Source organism: Macrobrachium nipponense, chromosome 3 (assembly GCF_015104395.2).
Source record: "Macrobrachium nipponense isolate FS-2020 chromosome 3, ASM1510439v2, whole genome shotgun sequence".
Lineage (NCBI taxonomy): Eukaryota > Metazoa > Arthropoda > Malacostraca > Decapoda > Palaemonidae > Macrobrachium > Macrobrachium nipponense.
The window spans coordinates 125,503,442-125,524,859 of record NC_087202.1 but is presented as its reverse complement, the minus strand read 5'-3'; the positions used below and the strand labels follow the sequence as shown (position 1 = coordinate 125,524,859).

The following is a 21,418-nucleotide window of genomic DNA, read 5'->3' as shown; positions in this document are numbered from 1 at the left end:
CCCTAGTGGATGTCTTCTCCGCGGTTACATTCCTTGCAGTCCGTGCATACTATGTTTTCAAGGCAGTTTTGAAATCCAATATGGCAGCAATCGTGAGGCTGGCCGGTCTAACCACGGACAATCCACCATCTTTCCCAGCCTTCCCAGCACTCATTTAAACAATGTTACCGTGTATATGTAACGTTTATTGATCTTACTCAAGATTGCAGTTGTAATCAGCACAATAAAACAACATTTTGTTGCCTATATTAGTGAAAGTATGAAACCTTTTTTTTTTCCGGGGTCATGGTTTGAACTGAATTCATTTTTACCTTGTAATCGGTGGTTTTATCCTTACTGCCATCACAACTGAAACTCCACAGTGCTTATTTGATTGTAATTATACACATTTTGGTCTTAATTCACTCCACATTGCACTTGAGCCACGTTGCAGTTCCTGGTTCATAAGTACTCATTCCGCAAACACAGTTATGAGCAGCAGACGACAACACTGATTATGGGTGCAAAGCTTTATTCCCTTAATTGTTTACTTTACTCATTATTTAGTTTAACTTTACTTCAAAATGTTTATTTAATCCATGTTTATTATCCCTTTTTTGCAACCATATTAACCCCGAAAAATTACAAATATTTCTGATGTATACTTACGAGCAGACGGCGCGAGGAAAAATGACTCATCGTTGCCAATCTAGTAGACCGTCACACATACGCCGATGCATTTACAAACTGTTTCCATGAATTCTAGTTGTCATAGTAATGCAGTAATGATAAAATTGCTGTAATATGCATATATACTACAAATAGATACGCCAATTTCACATATTTTGCCGGTTTTGTGTAAGTCTCATACCCAGTTTGGAGGGTAAACATACCAATTGACAACACTGATAAACAATTGAAGAGTGCAAAACGCCGCAAGGAATGCTGTAGTCCCTTTTGATAAGTATGGTTAGAGGTCGGGTGTACGATTGTTGTGATGAAAGTGCCACAGCGTCTGTGGGTACAAGTGGTGTGCGGATTTAGCACATGGAATGGGAAGTTTATTGACACAAGCAACTCCGCAAACATCGACATGCCGTCAATCTTCTAAATATTCCGAGTTGTAAGTAAAAATTTCGAAAGTATTTTGGTGGTGTGGGCATTGTGTTGGCCACCCTTTTCATTACCCTCTGTTTAAATCTTGAAATATGGCCTTAATTTCTGACTTTGGAGAAAATACTTACTTCGAAAGGAGAGTAGAGGTCTTTAGCTCTTTCTCTCACCAACAACAACTCATGACTGATGACCATCGGTGTCAGGACGCGTTAAAAGTACTGTTTCGGAGGGTGGCCTAGCCGTGGTAGTCGGTGAGTTGGCCAGTCCATGCGGTGTTTTACCCTATGAAAGCCCCATACGAACTAAAATAAGCATGTGAGCTCTTCGTAAAATATGTTTTCAAAGTAGTTTTGAAATCCAATATGGCGGCAATTGTGTGGCTGGCCATTCTAACCACAGACAATCCACCATCTATCCCAGCCTTCCCAGCGCTCATTTGAACAATGTAACATTTATTGACCTTATTATCTAGATCTTGATCCTAACCATGAGTAGGCAACCCCTACATCCACTCTGAAGATAGGGAATTCCTTGGTTGTCAAATATACTCAGCATGGGAATGCTTTGGTATTGTAACCAGTAGGGTAAAATTTGACGTTAAACCATTATTGTAATTTTTGGCTTCAGAATATAATTTTCCTATGTTTTAATGTGTGCTTTAAATGCTTCTGTCTTTAGTTTCCTCAGCAAATAACCTAACCTAACCAAGGGTAAGTGGTCTTTACCCTATTGCATGACATAGTTTGGAAAACAATCCATAAATTTACCTTATTCTGAATGAGAATTATCAGTGAGATCAATGGGCCTGTATTTCACTCCTTTTGTATTTTCCCCTTACCCTAAAGCCCTGCTTTCTCCCAACTTTGGTGGTCCCCAAATTTTAAGGATAAAAGAATGGATGCAGGTCCAATTCTCTCTAGAGGGATAAAATGATGAGGTCGCCAATATCTCTAGAGGTACACGTTTGCTAAGAAAATTATATTTTCAAGTCCAAAATGCAATGATGGTTTAAAGAGTACCTCAGTGGCGTGGTCAGTATTGTATTGGCATGTTACCTTGCTGGCCGCGAGTTCGATTCTCAGGCATTCCATTGAGGTGTCAGAGATGTGCATTTCCGCTGATAGAAGTTCACTCTTGACGTGGTTTGGAAGTCATGTAAAGCTGTTGGCCCCATTGCTGAATAACCAAAGGTTCCATGCAACATAAAAACATCATACAAACAAACAAACAATTACGTAATGGTTTAAAGTAAAATATTACCCTATAATTTAATAACTACAATAGAATCACCTATTTGTTGCAAAGTAATGCTTAAGAGGTTTAGCGTAAGATAGGCTTATAGAATGTAAGCCACAGACCAAGTTGTAAGTTACAGGAGTCTTTGGATCCGCTGCTTAAGTATGTAGTTGGGGGCATGACAGTCCTGCGTGTCAACTCCAGTCAGTTATCAGACCTCCCACCTAAGGAGTATGTCTCCTATATAAAAGGTGATGATTTGTGCTTATATTCATGGGAACAAATAAATTTTGAAAAGTAATTTATAGTAATCTTAGGTATACAGACCAAAGTCTTTTATCATAGTCCCACCTCAGCTGCTCCATGTTTTCCTTGTGACTGAAGGAAAAAGTTACTTGTTAACAAATTCAGTGATTATTCTAGCTTGTGCTGAATGTGCTCTTATTATAAAAGGCCCTGGTTTGTATACCTATGAAAAATACAAATTGCTTTACAATTTTTTTTTTTTCCCAAAGTAAACTGTGTTTTTCACATTCCTCAGCCACCCCACTTTGTCATAGATGTTGAGGGAAAAATGCTTGGTGATGGCAGGTGAATAGGCTAATCAGCCACTTAACCACCAGGTAACTACTTTTTCAACGACTGATTCCAGCTTGCACTGAGGGATAATCGTACCTAAAAGCCTCTGAATTGTATACCTAGGAAGGAAAAATACAATGTGTTATTTTTATTGAAAAGCAAACTTGTCTTAGTAAAAAATTATAAAGCTGCATGGTGTATTAGTAGAAAATACAACTTCAGAGTTCAGTAGTATATATCACAAACTAAGCATTATTCAAGATAGGAAGTAATATAAGTAAAACCCAGGTAAGCTTACCACACTATCCCAAGCTGTTATACACAGGGATTGGAATAGGTCTTAAGATATGTAAGGTGTTGGGGTTTGTTGACAACTCTTGCACTAACGCACTATTATTCATTTTGATATATCTGCTGTTATAGACTAGCAATACAGTGCAAGAGTCATGTCATCATCAGAAACATTACTGTTATGGATATTGACTAGAGCTAAAAAACAACACTTGCCAAAAAACAACACTGTACCAGAAAGTTATTTTCAGTACCAACTAGAAATGTCACGTATGTTGTTTTGGGTGAAGTGGTAAGCTCGCCACATTTTAAGGAAGTTTGTCAGAATTTCATACTGATCCAAATTTTGTTCTCCTGAAAAAAGTTAATTTGCAATATCGTATAGTTATAGCACATATACTTGTTTTGAAATTTGATATTATACCAACATTTTAGATTATGTTTAGTTTGTGATGGATGAAGGCTGAACAACTAAAAGTGGAACTATTGCTACTGCCCAAAATCTTGATGTTCAATTTCCACATGATTCCGTATTATACCTTTTAATTCATGTTTTATATTTCAGGGCTGGCAAACCACCAGTTGGACTGCATTTAGATGTTGCCAAAGGTGATAAATTAATACAGGTAAGTTAATTGTTACAAAGTGTTGTTTGTTTCTTTTTGTGCAGTAGAGTGTGCAGGCATTAGAGGTAAATTTTTCCCATAAAAACAAAAAAATAAAGAAATAATACCCATAGTGGGTTTGTGCCATCAGTGCACCTAACATGGTGCACTGTAGGCATTACTTAACAGTCTCTACAGCGTCCCGTCAGCCCCTAGCTACAACCTCTTTCATTCCTTTTACTGTATCTCCATTCAAATATTCTTTCTCTCATCTAACTTTCCACCCCCCTAACAGTTGTTTCATAGTGCAACTGCTTTGAGGTTTTTCTCCCGTTACACCTTTCAAATCTAATTACCTTCAATTTCCCTTCCAGCACTGAATGACTTCATAGGTTCCAGTGCTATTCTATAAAGAATAATGGGAATTATTTTAGTTCATTCCAGACACCAAAAATGCAGCAAATAACAGGATTGTTACTTGAATTAACAAGCTTGGCATCAGAAAAAATTATCTTAAGAAATGTAAATATATAGATGAAATTAATGTCAGTTTGGTCTCACTTTACCTGTAATAGGGAGAGGTGAGGTGATGGTGTATGGTGGAAGGTAGTGAGAAAGGTGAAGAGGATAAGAGGCATTCAAACGCCAAATAAAAAATGAAACACCAAATAAAAAATAAATTTTATTTATTGAACTTTTCATGACATGCCTCCACATCAGAGTGAATGTGGTCTAGTGGAACCTCTTTTTGCAACTTTCTTTCTTTCTTGGAATCGCTCTTCACTCTCAGTTGCCACTAAAATTATTTCCTCAACAAGGTTCTGGGTTCTTCCTTCTGTGCAAGATTATTGGAAGGGATGTGGGGTAGGCTACCTTTTGTCGGTCTGTCCTCTCTGTTGTCTCATTAGCCATGCTATGTTTAGTGCTGACTCGAACATTTGAGCCTACCCTCATTGATACTACTCGGTTGACTTTATGTATTCCGATTGACTTTGGCAGTTTGGACATAGGTCTTAAGGTATGTCTTTTCTGTTATTCAGTTTCTAAATGAATAATAGTTTATTCTTGGCATTGTGATGCTTCATCCTGGTATATATGAAAGTTGATGCCATCTTTGTTCAGAAGTATTTTTACTGTATGTGTTCTGTTTCTATGGCTTTTGCAAGTTTGTATTATTTACTGTGTAAGCGTAATTTAGTTGAAAAACTCATGTTAACAAATATCCTTAGAGGCTAAGTAAGAGTAGGAGTGTTTGAGGTTATTTACTTTATTTCCCATATAGTTTTCTAACCCTTTAATATTTGGGGAACATATGTGGAAGATTTTCCAGACTTTTCTTAAAGAACCTTTTGGTTGTGTAGCCAGAACTTGTACAGAAACTCAAGCAAAACTTATACTATAGTTGGCTTTTGAGTAATGGTGCATAGAAAATGGTACTATCTTTTGAAGTTTGTAAGGTAATATTTCTAGAGATCAGACACTTGAGAAAGATTAAAATGTTGATCCCTTCCTTGGACTGAAGTATGGGAAAAGCTGTTGCTGTAGTCAGGAGTGTTTGAAACTGCTGCCAGATTTTCTGGTCAGGTTCATGTCAGTTCTCCCCATCATCTGAATTATTTTGAGGTTCTGTCAACATAAGATCTTTATAGAAAAAGGGCAAAGTGCGTGCTTTATCTGCCCCTTCCCCTCATCCTCTACTTTGAATCATCTACTTGCTGGTGCCTGGTCTACTCATGGTCTGCTACGGGACTGACCCATACCCCTGACATTTCTTGGTGTTTCTTGAACCTAGTGAGGGTGGTAAATGTGGATGCATGCCCAAGATCTCCTCCATTTTGGTTGCTCATCTCCATGTATAGTGACTGTATGATTGGACTTCACTATTGCAGCAGTAGTGCCATAAAATTGGCAATTTATGGCGCCATAATTGGCTAAGTTTAGGTTATCAGGGAGGTAAGGCGCCGATAATAGAGTTATGGCGCCATAAATTGCCATTAACCGAAACTTGTCACCATAAGCGTCATAAATCACTGAGTTTCGGTTAATGGTGGTTTTCGCTTATGAGCACCCAGCCGAGAAAGGAACCCCTGCCGGTAACCGGGACTGCCTATAGTAATAATAATTGTAATTGGTTGGTAATGTATTTCTACATATTTGTTTAGTATGATTTGTTTCACACCTGAAAGGAGTCTTGAATTCTTGTTTGGTTAGTTAAAGGTACTTGTTCTTGTATTTGTAGTATATATTGTTTTAATAATAAATATTATAAGAAAGCAAAATTGCTTGAATAAACTTACACTAATCTTATTGAAACTTACAAATTGCATTTAACCTACAGCTATTATGTTCTCCTCTCTTTTTTCAGAAACTTATGATAGATGAAAAAAAATGTTACCTTTTCGGCCGAAATCCACAACTTAATGATTTCTGCATTGACCATGCTTCGTGCTCGAGAATCCATTGTTCGTTAGTATATCACAAACACCTTAACATGGCCTTTTTGGTTGATCTAGGGAGTAGTAAGTATTGCATAAATATTCTTTTTTTTTTTTTTTAAGTATCAGCTTGAATTTCCAGCTACTGGACTGTGTCAAGGATGTTAGTTAAACGTTAGAATGTTAAGCATCGTAGAGATTTGGGGCTTTGAATAGAAATGACTTCATAGTTGCTATGGTATTGATAGTCCCAAAAATGGACTGCAAAATCTGCCTTTTAACCTCTTCATTACCGAAAGTTTGTTTGGAGGTAGGTGGGTACCACCATTCAAGTCTACTACACCGCACCGGGTGCATAAAGGTGGTACGCATCGTACCACCAAAACTCCTCTTTTCAGATAGGGACTTCCAATCATTCTGTAATTTTTGGTTTGAAGAGTTTGTAGCAAAATAAACAGTATGACACGATGCCAGAGCGTATGATGAACCCAAAAAAAATATTATTATTTACTGCTTATAGTAGTGTGTAGGTGACAGATGAACTGCGTCTCAACAAAAAATCACAAAACCAGACAAGGGTAAACATGTAATAACTTCTACCCAAGTATAAAACCAGTTGTATCATCATTTACTGTATTTATTTATTTATTCACTTATTACATTTTTACAAATAAAAGATATGAACACCAGATAAATGAAGGTAAAAATAAAGCCCTTATAGTACTTTATATATAAAAAACCAAACCAGAGAAAATGCGAAAAAGCTATTTTTTCTGAGGACAAGAAACTTGAAAAATTAGTTTTAGATACCCCTGATGCCCCTAAAGTTGTTTTCTGTGATGAAACTAATCTTAGAAAACGTAGAAAATGACATCGATCAATTTTTGAAAGCTATACTATAAAATTTGCGATTTCCATATTTATTGGCGGGGCTTTCGCTTTAGTTTTTGCTCTCTTTTTTTGTTATTACGTGCTTATTTACTGTTCTACTTTGATAATACTTTATGTGCATGTTCTAGGTGCGATATACCAACATTCTGTAAGACCGAATTTCTATTCAAGACTGTAGTTTTCTCACCGACCACCAGTGTCCCCTTGTACAAGGGACACTGAGTTTCACATTTTTTTTTCATAAAATCATTTATTTTCCCTGTAGGATGATAAAACTAACAGAGAATATGCGTTATATAGTGCTAATAATACCTGATAATTTCATCAGCCTGTCTTGATTAGTGTATTTTTGGCAAATATTTTTACGATCGGCACCCCTCCAAACTGGAGTCACTACCGAGAGATTCAGTTCGGCAGCGAACGCAATGTTTACATTCTGCTCACCCACCCGGTAAAGAAGGGGTTAAGTGGAAATCAGGCTGTGTTATATAACCAAAAATTATGTGTTACTGGGCCTAGATAGTAACATTAATTGTTCATACACGAAACAAACCTTCGGTCTTAACATTAGGATTTACTAGCGCCAAGCTGGAAACCGTAGAATTGAAAAAATTACACTTGTGATCCAGGGACTAATGGCATCTATACCAGGTCACGGGGCATGTATACCCAGAATGCCCACGGCTACCTGTGACCCATCAGTTATTTTCCTACCGCCTTTAAGATAAGACGTGTTACTGTCTATCTCATTTAAAGCCGGTTTTTCAGTTTGCCCGTTCTTTATCCATTTCATTTTTTTTTTTTTTTTTTTTCATTCCTTTTCTTTCTCCAAGTGTGATCAGTGTGTGGTAAGAGTGTATACGTGGTATGATGGAGAATTTTGCCTCAACATCGGGATCGTCTACCGCTTCGAAGAGGAGACAAAGGAAATGCCCAGGAGTCAGTGGCTTCCCTTGTTCTAGGTTCCTAACTTCGGTGTCGACGATCCTCATCCAACGTGTAGTAGGTGCAGGGAAAACGTATGTACGGTTACTAATCCGTGTTCTGTTTGTCGCGGTTGGTCGGTGGAACAGTGGAAGAAGTTCTATGGGAAAGCCAATACAAAAGAAAGGGGGTGACGCCATCTTTGGATGACCAAACCTTACCGGCTTCTTTTGTATCGGTAATAAACCAGGCTGCTCCATATGTTTCTCCACCTGCTTTTGAATTGTCTCATACCCCTTCGGTTTCTCCTAGCGGTTCTGTATCGGAAACGTCAGGAGGGCCTTGGGTAATTTTATGAATAATTTGCACTCTCCTTTGTTCCCAGCAAGTAGAGGGGGTGAGGGGAGATCCGCCATCTTTGTTCCAGGCTCCTGCTACTCAAGCGCAGGTTAGATGGTACGTGGTCAGCGCTAGGCCTACCAGCGTACCAACCTTGGATGGTCTGCTTGCGCATTATATGACGTCACGGTTCCAGCAGGGTCCGGCAGCGCTGAATGTTCCTCATCCCCACCCCCCGGGCTTGCAATTCATGGGAATTAATGCCGCGGCTTCACCATCCCACTCAGTATTTACAGCGATGCAGAACGTGGGAGGTAGTTTGGCAGCAAACGTGCGGTTCCCAGCAGAAACCTCTCAGTCTCTCCCTACGAGAGGGATGACGTCACAACATACGTCACACTCTGAGATGGCAGGCGTGATGACGTCACAGACCGATTCTCGGCCTTTTTCGATGCACCCAGACGCTAATACGCTTCCTGACCCGTCAATGCAAACTGTAATGCAGAAATTACAGGATATAGAGGAGAGAATGAATAAGAGAGACAAAAAGAAAAAGTGTGATTCGCCTTCTTCGTCTTCTTCCTCTAGTTCGGCGTCATCGCTAAGTCCGATAACGTCACGGCGAGCGCCAGTCAAGCGTTGGAGGAGGATTCGGGAGTTCCTAGCGGATCCTCGGGCCAAGAGGAGAAGAATCAATTCTTCCTCTTCTTCGGACCAAGACTGTCATTTCCAAGTCAGCAAGAAGGTCGGAAAATCAGTGGCTATTAAGCACAAGGTTGGCAGACGAAGCCGTTCGCAAGAGTCTGAACAAGCGAGAGAGGTGACGGCCGGCGAGCTAGCGGCCGAGGCGGAGTTGCCAGTTCGGATCGCAAAAACTGCGATACCTCTGGTAAAATCGACGTTGGCGGCGAAAGGTGCAGCAGAGGAGGGAATGCAGGTCCCAGTTTCGCCTGTAAGGCCGTTCAAAATACGTACGAAGGACGATAAGGCTCCTATTAAAAGTACGAAAAATAGAGAGTTGGCAACCTTGGCGGATACGTTCGTGGAAGGCATGTCCGTCTGGATAGAAGGCCGAGGCCGGGCTCGCCGACGCTCGAAAACGATGCCAATGCTAATAGAGACGAACTTACCTCTGTCTTAAGGGAGCCTTCATCTTGGAGATCTAGACGAGATTCTCGCTCTAGATCCGTGAGCAGAGAAAGAGTGAGACGTTCTCCGTTCCCCTGCTGACTATCTGGGATCGAGCCAACAGCGGCCAGCAAAGATCAAAGAGACCGCGGCCGTAGGGGCAGGCGGCCGTGGAATTCCGGGCCATCTGTCAGAAGATAGAGGCGAGACAACATCTCTCGTGACGGAGAGTGGTACACGTAGAAGCCGGAGGAAGGAGAAAACCAAGAGTTTTCTGGCCTCGTATGCAGAGGTTATTGATTTGATTCGTCAATTCAATAGCCTTTCGGAGAAGACAGAAACACGCAGTATGCTTCCTCCTGGAATTGACATGGCGTTTGGACTAAAGAGGGATACCAAGGTGTCGTATGAATTGCCTTGTTCGAGTCATGCGGAATCGGTCTTGCAACACGTAAACGCAAAGATTGCAGGGAGGGATAATTCCTTAAGATCTAATAGATCATTTAAATTTATTCCCCCTCCAATGATAAAGCAAGGAAATATTATACGACACCGAAGGTCCCTTTGCTGTCTAGACAAATGAACCCTAATGTTGTAAGGTTAAGGCCTGGATTAACCTTGGATCAGGTTAAAATGGAGTGCCCTTCGATGACGTACCGAAGAGGCTGCTACGTTAGAAGCAACAGCTTCTTCTGTCTTTCAGGCTGCGTCCTGGTTAGACCTTTGGTCAACAGCAGTGGCGAAAATTGCATCCTCGGAAGCAACAAGGAAAGTAGTGGATGAACCATTGTTCATTAGATTACTACAGGTCAGGGTCCAAGGCGATTGCGTACCTGACAAACGTAAGTGCCAATGTTTGGGCAAATATCCTGCTAATGAGGAGAGATGCAGCATTGGCTAGACTAAGCCGCAATGTGGATTTGGATTCCCTGTTAGCAATGAGGAATGGGGATATCTTGGAATCGCAACTACTGTTGCCAGAGGTCATACTGGAAGAGGCGATAGATAGAAGAAGGATGGACACTAACGATAGGTTGGTGCAACAGGCAGTTAGGAAAACGTCTAACAGTCAAACTACTCCTATGGAGGGAAGACAACAGCAGATGTCTCGAAAGAAGACAGTGAGACATAGCATCCTAATAGAGTCACAAGACCCTCTTCCCCAAAGAGGATAACTCATCGGCCCTTTCAACAATAGAAACAACAGAGGAAGGGGCAATAGGGGAAGAGGGAGAGGCTCAAGAAGATAGGATGGGCGCCTCCCATCACTCGGCCACACCAGTGGGGGGTTGCCTGGCAAATCACTGGAAGGTGTGGCAGGAACTAGGGGCAGAGCAGTGGGTGGTGGATGTTCTCAGGATCGGGTATTTGATTCCGTTCGAGGTAACCCCGCCCCTGACAGATCAACCATTACCCCACGTCACTTATGCCCACAAATCTCAGAAGGCCACTATTCTGCAGGACGAAGTGAAGAAGATGATGGAAAAAGGAGCTGTGCAACAAGTATGCAGTCCGACAAAAGGCTTCTACAGCAGGATTTTCCTGGTACCCAAAGCCAACGGGGAGTGGAGGACAGTAATAGACCTGTCAACGCTGAATCTGTTTATAAGGAAAACCAGTTTCAAGATGGAAACTCCGAAAACGGTTCTACAAGCAGTCAGAATCGGAGACTTTATGCTGACAGTCGATCTAAAGGACGCATACTTTCGCATACCACCAGTCATCAGTCTTCAAGGAAATTTCTCCGCTTCAGTCTTGCAGGGAAAGCTTTCGAGTTCAAGGTCCTGTGCTTCGGATTGACAACGTCTCCTCAAGTTTTTACAAGAGTGTTCACCCTCGTGTCGGCGTGGGCGCATGCTCAGGGGATCAGGCTAATAAGATATCTGGACAATTGGCTGGTGATAGCGAAGTCCAGAGAGAAATTACTCAGGGACAGGGCGACCCTCCTGCAGTTTTGTCACAGTCTAGGTATTGTGATAAATCAGGAGAAGTCGCAGTTGGATCCAAGTCAACGTTTGGAATATCTGGGAATGGTGATAGACACAACACAAGCCAAAGTATTCCCGACAGACCAAAGAGTAGAGAAATGCAAACAAGTGGTGAATGCCTTTCTGGGAAAGCAGACACAGCCAGCAAGACAGTGGCAGGTGGTGCTGGGAATCCTAACCTCCCTGGAGAAGCTAGTACCACAAGGAAGGCTACACCTTCGGTCCCTACAATGGAGGATGAAGGAGTTTTGGTCATCAACAGTAGATCACCCGTACGAGCAAATTCCCTTGTCGGCAGAAGTGAGGAAAGACTTGCTGTGGTGGGTGGACGACGACAATCTGACAGTGGGTGTCCCCCTTCAACAATCCTCCCCAGACCTCTTGCTGTTCTCGGATGCGTCACCTAGAAGGCTGGGGAGCCCATATGGAGGAGTTGATGGTGTCAGCAAAATGGAGTTGCAAGGGACAGAGAACTCCATATAAACGTGCTGGAGTGGAAAGCAGCTTTCCCTGGCTTTCTACAAGAATTCAGGGAGAGAGTAAAGGGACACTCAGTGGTATTGATGTCAAGACAACACCACAGTAGTAGCTTATATAAACAAGCAAGGAGGCCTAGTTTCTCGGCAGTTACATGTGATGACAGTTCAACTTCACCAGTGGGCTATAGAGAACCTGGTAGACATCAAGGCCAGGTATATTCCGGGAAAAAGAAACATAGTGGCCGACAAGTTGAGCCGCAGGGATCAGATTCTGGGAACGGAGTGGTCCCTACACCAACAGGTAGTGGACAGGATGCTCATGTTGTGGGAAGGACCGATCATAGACCTATTCGCAACCAGGTACAACAAAAAGTTGGAAGTGTATTGTTCAGTAGTCCCGGACGCAGAGGCAGTTAGCAGAAGATGCGCTACAAACACCCCTGGGACAATCTGGACGTGTACGCATTTCCTCCATTTTGTCTAATCCGTCAGGTTCTGAACAGGGTAATGCGGTCTCAGAACCTCAAGATGACCCTGGTAGCCCCGTTATGGCCGAAAGCAGAGTGGTTTCCAGACCTACTGGAACTCCTAGTAGATGTGCCAAGAGAGTTACCTCCATGGAGCAACCTTCTGTGTCAGCCTCACGTGGAGAGTACCACCAGTCGGTGAAAGTCCCGTATCGCTTCACGGGTGGAGACTGTCAAGTATCTCCTCCGAGAGCGAGGGTTTTTGCAGAAAGCACCAACTCAGATGGCAGGTAATATCAGAAAATCATCTGCGACAGTATACCAAGGAAAGTGGTCAGCATACTGTGATTGGTGTCGTAGAGGGAACGTGTCTCCACTCGGTACACTATTCAGCCAGTTAGCAGACTTTCTGATATATCTCAGAACAGAAAAACATATGTCTGTATCTGCAGTGAAGGGGTACAGGGCTGCTCTAGCCTCAGTCTTACGAATGAAAGGAGTGGACATATCGTCTTCATGGGAGTTGGCCATGCTGATGAGGAGCTTTGAACAGTCATGCCCACCAAAGGAGCTAAAAGCCCCAGATTGGGATCTGACCAAGGTACTGAGTAGTCTGACAAAAACCCCCCTCCCCCCCACGAACCACTAAGGCAGTCCACGGATAGGAGCCTGACCCTGAAGACAGTCTTCTTATTGGCCCTGGCTTCAACCAAAAGGGTGGGGAGCTACATGGCCTCTCATATCTCATAAAGCACTCGACGAGGTTGGAGATCAATGGTGTGTGAGTTTGTCCCAAGAATTCGTGGCAAGACCCAAAAATCCAACAATAGTAGACGGCAGATTCGACTCCTTTACCATACCTTCCTTGGCAGACTTTGTAGACAACGACAAAGCTGAAATGCTCCTGTGCCCCGTCAGGGCACTATAAGGGAGTACTTAAAGAGAACAAGGCACCTCAGGCCGGGGTGCCAGAGGTTGTTCGTAAGTACAGGACGGAACAAAAAGGAAGTGTCCAAAAATACAATATCATTTTGGCTAAGGGAGACGATCAGAGATGCTTTATACTGCAGAAGACAGAGGGTCAGATAGCCAGGTGGGAGCTAGAGCTCATGACATCAGGGGTGTGAGTGCTTCCCTGGCATTTAAGAAGAACATGTCTGTGGAAAAATTCTGAAAGCTGGCGTGTGGAAGCGCCAAACAACTTTCACCTCATTTTATTTGAAAGATGTTGCCCATAGATCCTTGGACACCTTTTCCTTGGGTCCAGTGGTGGCGGCCCAACCAACAAGTGATATAGTTCATCCAGTGCCCCTGGCGGGTCAGTTTGCGTCTAGTCTAAGATGAAGGTATGAAAGTAGAATGAAATGGGATGACTGGTCTTTTTTCTTTACTACTTTCTTCCTACTCCTTTAACTACGGGCAATATGAAGGAGAGTACCGTCATGTGCTGGAACGGACTAGATGCAGGTGAGATGGTCAGCCATATGTGAAGCTATCTTAGCTGATGATATACTTTTCAGTAGCAACACACCCCTCTGGATAATAAGGAAAAGAGGGGTGAAGGTGGATCCAGTCGCAAGGGACAAGAGTAAACAGTAGAATGGTATCTACACCCAGTGGGAGGAAACCAATAGATCCGCTTATATCTTTGGTCCTAGGTTCATTGTCCATTCTCTTAGAATTTCCCTATATATTCGGAAATGGATAAGGTGGCAAACTCCCAGTCAGTTGTAGAGACTTACCTCCCTCCAATAGTAAGTCTATCCTAATGTTAAGACCGAAGGTTTGTTTCGTGTATGAACAAATACCAAATTTGTAACTAATTTGTATTTTTCATAACTAACAAACCTGAGGTCTTAACAGTTAAAGGCCCACCTCGAACCACCCCTCTAGCAGTCTAAACTGGGTTAGAAATATAACTGATGGGTCACAGGTAGCCGTGGGCATTCTGGGTATACATGCCCCGTGACCTGGTATAGATGCCATTAGTCCCTGGATCTCACAAGTGTAATTTTAATTCTACCGGTTTCCAGCTTGGCGCTAGTAAATCCTAATGTTAAGACCTCAGGTTTGTTAGTTATGAAAAATACAAATTAGTTACAAATTTGGTATTTTCTATGGATATCAAAATGCAGTTGTCTTAGTATTTTTTTTCTAACTTGTTTTTCAAAATAACAAAACTTTTATTATCAGAAGACTGTTTTGCATGCTCTGTGTATGTGTGTTATTGGCCCAACAGGCTCCTGTTTCTGATTTTTGCTAGAATATTATTTGTTAATTTATTAATATATTTTTTCCTTTATTGATAAGTGGGGTCTCTTCTTTCTGTTTCCCCATACCTTATCTTACTTCCTAATGAACACCAAATTCTTTGGAAGCTTGAATTTCAAGTCAATGGCCCCTGTGGATTTGTTCCATGTGGGTAGGTTTCATCTTCTGAATAATAATAGTAATAATATGTTAAATAAGCAAATTGATTTTATATATTATTTTCTCTATTTGTCTTATCATCAGGTTCTCAGGCTCAGTGATGCTTCTTAGTAACTGGCCAGCATTCATATTGAGAAATTCTAAAAAATTCTAGAGGGGATGTTTTATTCAAAAACAGGATTTTGGTGTTATTTATTTGTAATACTGATGTTAACAGTATATATGTACTGGTAAACAGGGATCTCAGGTCCAGGGGAAGCAGAGGTCATCATCAGTCTGGTATTATTTCGTGGTGTTTGTCCAATCTGGGCGGAAGTTCTTTTCTGGTATACAGTTGGCGTTGGTGCTGGTATAGTTGGTATTATCATGAAGTTTCAGCCTCCTCGTAAGTCACCTGCTTGACGAGTCGGTAGTGGGACTAAAGCAAGTGTGTCTGAGTGGTGGTATTTATAGTGACTCAGACCTAGAGCTGAATTCTCACTGGTTGAAGTCGATCTTGTGAAGTCGGATCTTGCACTGATGGTTGCGGATTCAGCTGTGCAAGCGCTATGGTAGTGTGTCCGGAGATGGATGTCAGAAGTCCAGTGGGAGCTCCTGATTATTTGGTTCAGAGAGCAATGAACGACCCCCAACAGTGCCAAGCAATCAGGAGCTCCTGCAGGATGACAGGACTCTCACTCCAGGGCCCCAGGCAGGACTTCCAGCATCCATCCCCGGACACACTACCATAGTGCTCGCACAGCTGAACTTCCACGACCGTCAATGCAAGATCCCCGACTTCAACCAGGACTGACTTGACCAGTGAGAATTCAGGTCTAGGTCTGAGTCACTATAAATACCACTACACAGACACACTTGTTCTAGTCCCACTACTGACTCATCAAGAAGAGGAGGTAAAAATGTCATGATAATACCAGTTAAACCGGCACCAACACCAGCTGTATACCAAGAGACAACCCCAGCCTGGATTTGACCTACGCCCACGAAATAATACCAGCACTGATGACAACACATGCTTGACCTGGACCTGAGATCCCTGTTTAAAAGTACTGTGCTGTTCTGTGCTGTTAATACCAGTATACCACATAAATAACACCAAAATCCTTTTTGAATAAAACATCTCCTCCAGCATTTGTTAGAATTTCCCAATATGAATATTGGCCAGTAAATTCTTTAATAAGCATCAGAGAAGCGTATAATAAGAAAAATAGAGAAAATATATAAAATTAATTTGCTTAATTTTGTCATTTTGTTTAACATAACATGTCTAAAAGAAGGTCTTCTACAAAAATAATAATAATAATAATGGTTTCTCTTTATAATTTGCACATTAAAGTGTACTATTGTTCTCCAATTCCATTTGGCATGTTTTTTTAAAAATACCCTCAACTAAAAGTTCCTCAAAAAGCAAAACAGGTTGTAATATACTACATTGTATTGCTTATTACATAAACAATAAAGAGATGACTGAGTTTGTCTAAAATACTTATAAAAGAAAAGCATTCAGCCAAGCAGTTAATGATTTTCCTGGTATGACTGTTCAAGAAATATTTTCATTACCAATTATGAATGCAGTATCAAATTAAAATTGCCTGTATCTAGGATGGGATTCATGTTTCCCAGATGTATAGATATCAAATACTGTTACGATTGCATTGCATATACAGATTACATGCATACATGGATGTTATTAATTTAGGGAATTGTGTACCTTACCATTTACTTTGCATTTATTCTTTTACCATTTACACTGCTTATTGTAAGACCACTTGTTTTTGTATGCATTGTGGCAACATTGCTATTATGTGCAGCATCACCGCTATTATTTCCTGCCATATATACAATACATTGATCAGTTCTTGTCCTGTGGTCACTGAGGAGTGAAGCATGAAACTTCCTTCTGCCTTCACATCGCTGTAGCTGTCAATATATGGAATTTTAAGAATCTACAGTTTCATTTCTTCATCCTTCATTCCATTCATTCATTACATGGACGTATGTGGTAGGGTTACAAGCCACAATAACATGGCACTGTGAGTAAGATCCAGTGAGAGATTTCAGCTGACTCTGCTTGAAATCCAAGAAGACGACCGCCATTGCAGTGTTTACCTCTCATCGTGCTTATTGGATCTCTTACAGTGACTCAAGACCAGAGTTGCTAGTGCATTACAGTGTCGCTAGGAGTGCTGAAAAATTTTGTGCGTGCAGTTAGAGTGTCAGTGTATTCAAGTGCAGCGCAGTATGGTATTGGGACACTTCCTTGCCAGCTTTTAGGCGGGATATTTGAATTCAGACACAATTTTTGCAACCCCATGACGGCCCTTTCCCTCTCATGCATTGATGGTGACTGAGGTGCGAGGTGAGCGGCCTTCCCCTCAGTGGCCCAGCCCCAATCCCATCCACCCAGGGACCCAGACCAATTGTCATCCTTGAAGCCCTCCGCAGACACACCTGGGCACGCCTTCACGATAGCCACCGAGGGATTGAAGCTACTCGACGTCGTGCAAGACAGTGTTTTGGCCTGGATTTGATGCCAATATAAAGAATACAGTAGAAAGTTGCAACGGCTGCCAACAGCTTCTTCCCAGTCAGCAATAAGAGCCTTACATGTGCAACAACCACCCATCCTGACCCTTCGAAAGTGTGTCAGCTGGCCTCTTCCACATATAGCAGGGAAGTCTTTCCTTGTTATTGCTGATAGACTTTCAGGCTGGCCTGTGGTTGTCCCCTGTGGACACGACACAACTGCAGCCAAAAAGGCACAAGAATGTTGTGTCTTCTTCCGAGAGGTTCATGTCCCACTCTGCTTATGGGCTGATGGAGGACCCCCATTTTCCAGCCAAGAATTCAAGCAACTAGCTGATCGATGTGGCATTCATTACATCATCACTTGTCCACATTACCCTCAGTCCAATGGATATGCAGAAGCTCCAGTAAAAGTCGTCAAACACCTTATCATCAAGACCGCCCCATCCAGGAACATAGATTGCAAAGCCTTTGACAGAGGGTTGCTGGAACTTTGGAACACCCCAACCTATGCAGGATGCTCCCCTGCACATATTCTCTACGGCCACCCTCTACGCACTTGTGTTCCGGCCACACCAGGTCATTAACAGATGAGTGGCAAACTAATACTGAGGGCTACAACCGTCATACTGTCGCCCACACCGAACAAGCCAAGAGCCTCTATACAACTCCCATGCCCGCCCTCTAACCAAGCTCACCATCGGCCAGTGAGTCAGGATCCAGTCACCACGACGCCACGATGGGACAAGGTTGGCATCGTGATGGGCCGCGGCGGGTCAAGACAGTATGAGGTACGCCTTGCTAGTGGTCGCGTATGGTTCAGAAACCGAAGACATTTGATTAACATTAGTGATGATACCTCTCTCCAAGTCCCTGTGTCCCCTTGCCGTGGCCATGAAAGAGAGCTATCATTTAACTCTCCAAATGCCCCTCGTTGTTCATCCCGACTTGCTGAAAGAAGTCCATGTTCCTCTTAAGACAGTGCTACGAGCATAAAGGGGGAGGGAGGTGTATAGATATCAATACCGTTACAATTCCATTGCATATATAGATTACATGCATACCTGTATATTATAAATTTAGGGAATTGTTTACCTTATCATTTACTCTGCATTTATCCTTTTACTATTTACACTCTACTTATTGTAAGACCACTTGTTTCATTATGCATCATGGCAACATTGCTATTATGTGCGGCAACACCGCTATTATTTCTCGCCATATATACGATGCATTAATCAGTTCCTGTCCTGTGGTCACTGAGGAGTGAAGCACGGAACTTCCTTCCTCCTTCACATTGCTGTAGCTGTCAATATATGGAATTTTAAGAATCTACAGTTTCATTTCTTCACCCTTCGTTCCATTCATTACATAGGTATATAGGCGTATGTGGTAAGGTTACAAGCCACAATAACATCAGAGTAGAAATTATGTAGTGAATTTTTAATTCTTCTTAAAGTATTTCTTGGAAGTAAAGCTAATCTTTTTTATTTAAAAGAATTGTTCAGTGCAGTTAATAATAGTATAGAAAAGTCATAATTTGGCTTTTTAATTCTTTTGAAGAAAATAGAAGTGCTCATTTTGTTCGTTTAGTAATGATTACATTAATTATAAAATACAGGAATTTTTGTATTATTGAAATCATCTTTTCCAGCCCATGGGACTTTTATTGGGAATATTCGTTTAGAGGGAAATAAACCAACGCAGCTGCCTGTAAATTCAACTTTTCATTTTGGAGCTTCCACAAGAATGTACACACTGAGAGAACGCCCCCAGACTGCTCCAAAACCTGTTATGGATGAATTGGAAAGAATATCTGAAGATAGTGATGGAGGACTGCTGGGTCTACCAGAAACAGAAACAGAGTTGGATGTAAGTTCTTGTTATCTTTTTATCATCTACTAGAGTTTAGTTATTACCTGAGAACGCCTGTTGCTACTTTATTTACTATCGGGAACTGTTGTTTTTCCTTAAATAATAGTTTAGTTTCTTTAACCACATATAGTACATACAGTTTAAGCCTTTATGAAAATCTTTCTTTTAGGAAATTTTGTTTTCATATAAGTAACTTACCAAATAATTACATAACCAATGTTTCAACTCACACGACAGCTTAAATTTTGGAAATTTGTGGGAGTGCTTCTGTTGTTTAAGTGAAGGTGACTAGCTCTGCCCACTTTTGGGGACAAAAAGGTATAACACATCTGAAGAGCTCATTTCATTTCTGCCGGTTAACTACTAAACTTCAGTTGTTTGAGTACCTTTATTTTGGAATTTTGTCGCCATATGGTTGTATTTTCTTGCCATATTGGTGAAATATTCTTGTTTTTGGTAGCCTGCGTTCTATGTATGGTTAGTTGTTCATATATGAAACAAACCTTCTGTCGTAACATTAGGATATTCTAGCTCCAGCTGGAAATCGGGTAAAATTAATTAAAAAAACCTGTGTAATCAAGGAACCAATGGTGTCTGTGCTTGATCACGGGGTATATGGGCGCTCCCACAATGCCATTGGCATCCCGTGGATGCATCAGTTACTTCCTTACTGCCTTTAAGAGAGGACATGATTACTCTCTACCTCTTGAAAGCCAGTTTAGTTTGCCCATTTTTTCTCTTCAATCTTTTCTCTGGGTGTTCTCATTGTGTGCAATCTTGTAGGTTGGTATAAGTTGTGAGATATCGTGAGGTGTTTTGCCTCGCCAACAAAGCTTTATTTGGGGTCTCGCAAGAAACAAAGGAAATGACCCGGCATGAGTAGGTTTCCTTGTTTAAGATTTTTAACTTTGGTGTTTATGGATCCTCACCCAGCGTGCAGTAGGTACAGAAAAAACGTACAATTACTAATTCATGATCAATTTGTCATTGTTGGTCAGTGGAACAACGAAAAAAGTTTTATGAAAAGGGTCAGTACAGGAGAAAGGAGACACCGCCATCTTTGAATGACCAAACGTCTTCAGCTTCTTTTGTTCCGACTATGCAGATGCTGTTCCATATGTTTCATTGCCTGTATTTGATGCTTCCCATACCCCTTTGGGTTCTTCCTACGATTTGACGTTGGATGCATCAGGAGGGGATTTGGGCAGTTTTGTACCTAATTATGCTCTTTCCTTCCCTGTGGGGAGAGGGGGAGCATCGCCATCTTTGTCAATGTTTCAGCCCCCAATACGCACAGGATGGAAGAGATGTGGGCGGCATTAGGCCTATCAGGGGTATCAACCTTAGATGGGTTGTTGTCTTACTATATAACATCACGCTTCCATCTGGCTCATCCTTATATGGGTGTCCCTCTTCCCCTGGTCTGCAGTTATGGGGGCGAACACTACTACAGCTATACAGTTTCAGTGTCGCATATAATTCCAACATCACAGAATTTGGGAGTTAACTTTGAAGCCCCCACAGGGATACCATCAGTATCTCTACACAGCGTCTTCCATCAAGTGTGGTGACATCGCAGCCTGCTCCATCAGTGACATCACAATCTAACATGGTGTCCGCCAAGATGTCACAGCCTACTTCCACTCTTCCATCTTCAGTATCAGCGGATGATACTACTATTCCAGACTTAGTGGCACGCACATTTATGAAGAAATTGCAAGCTTTGGAAGAGAAGATAAATAAGACAGGCGAGAAGGAATGATGTAAATCGTCTTCTTCTTCTTTGTCTAGTTTGGCATCATTGCAAGATTCGATGATGTCAGTGCGGGCACCAGTCAAGCATTGGAAGATAAGGCTGATCCTCATGCCAAGAGAAGATTAATTTCTCCTTCATTTTTGAGCCAGGGCTGTCACATTCCTATCAAAAGCAAAGCACAACTGGTAGTTGCTAGTGCCAGAAAACAAAAAAGCAGCCATCATTTGGATACGTTGTCACGGCTGAAGGGACCAATGGACGCTGGGGTGGAAGCAGCTGGGAGTACGGTGCCAAGCATGATGAGAAAGACATTTGGGGATGCTCCACGGTTGTTTAGAGAATCAACAGTGAGTATGCATTGATCTTTGAAGACT

At 41.8% G+C, this 21,418-nt stretch overlaps 1 protein-coding gene across 1 annotated transcript in view; it reads left to right on the top strand.

Annotated features, from left to right (window-relative positions):
- The window catches only part of LOC135222047 (nuclear inhibitor of protein phosphatase 1-like), a 53,725-nt gene that overhangs the window by 1,873 nt on the left and 30,434 nt on the right, over positions 1 to 21,418 (top strand). Inside the window, 3 exon segments of the mRNA XM_064260182.1 lie at positions 3,767 to 3,827; positions 6,172 to 6,325; positions 19,068 to 19,285. Of these exon segments, the coding sequence (XP_064116252.1) occupies positions 3,767 to 3,827; positions 6,172 to 6,325; positions 19,068 to 19,285 (433 nt within the window).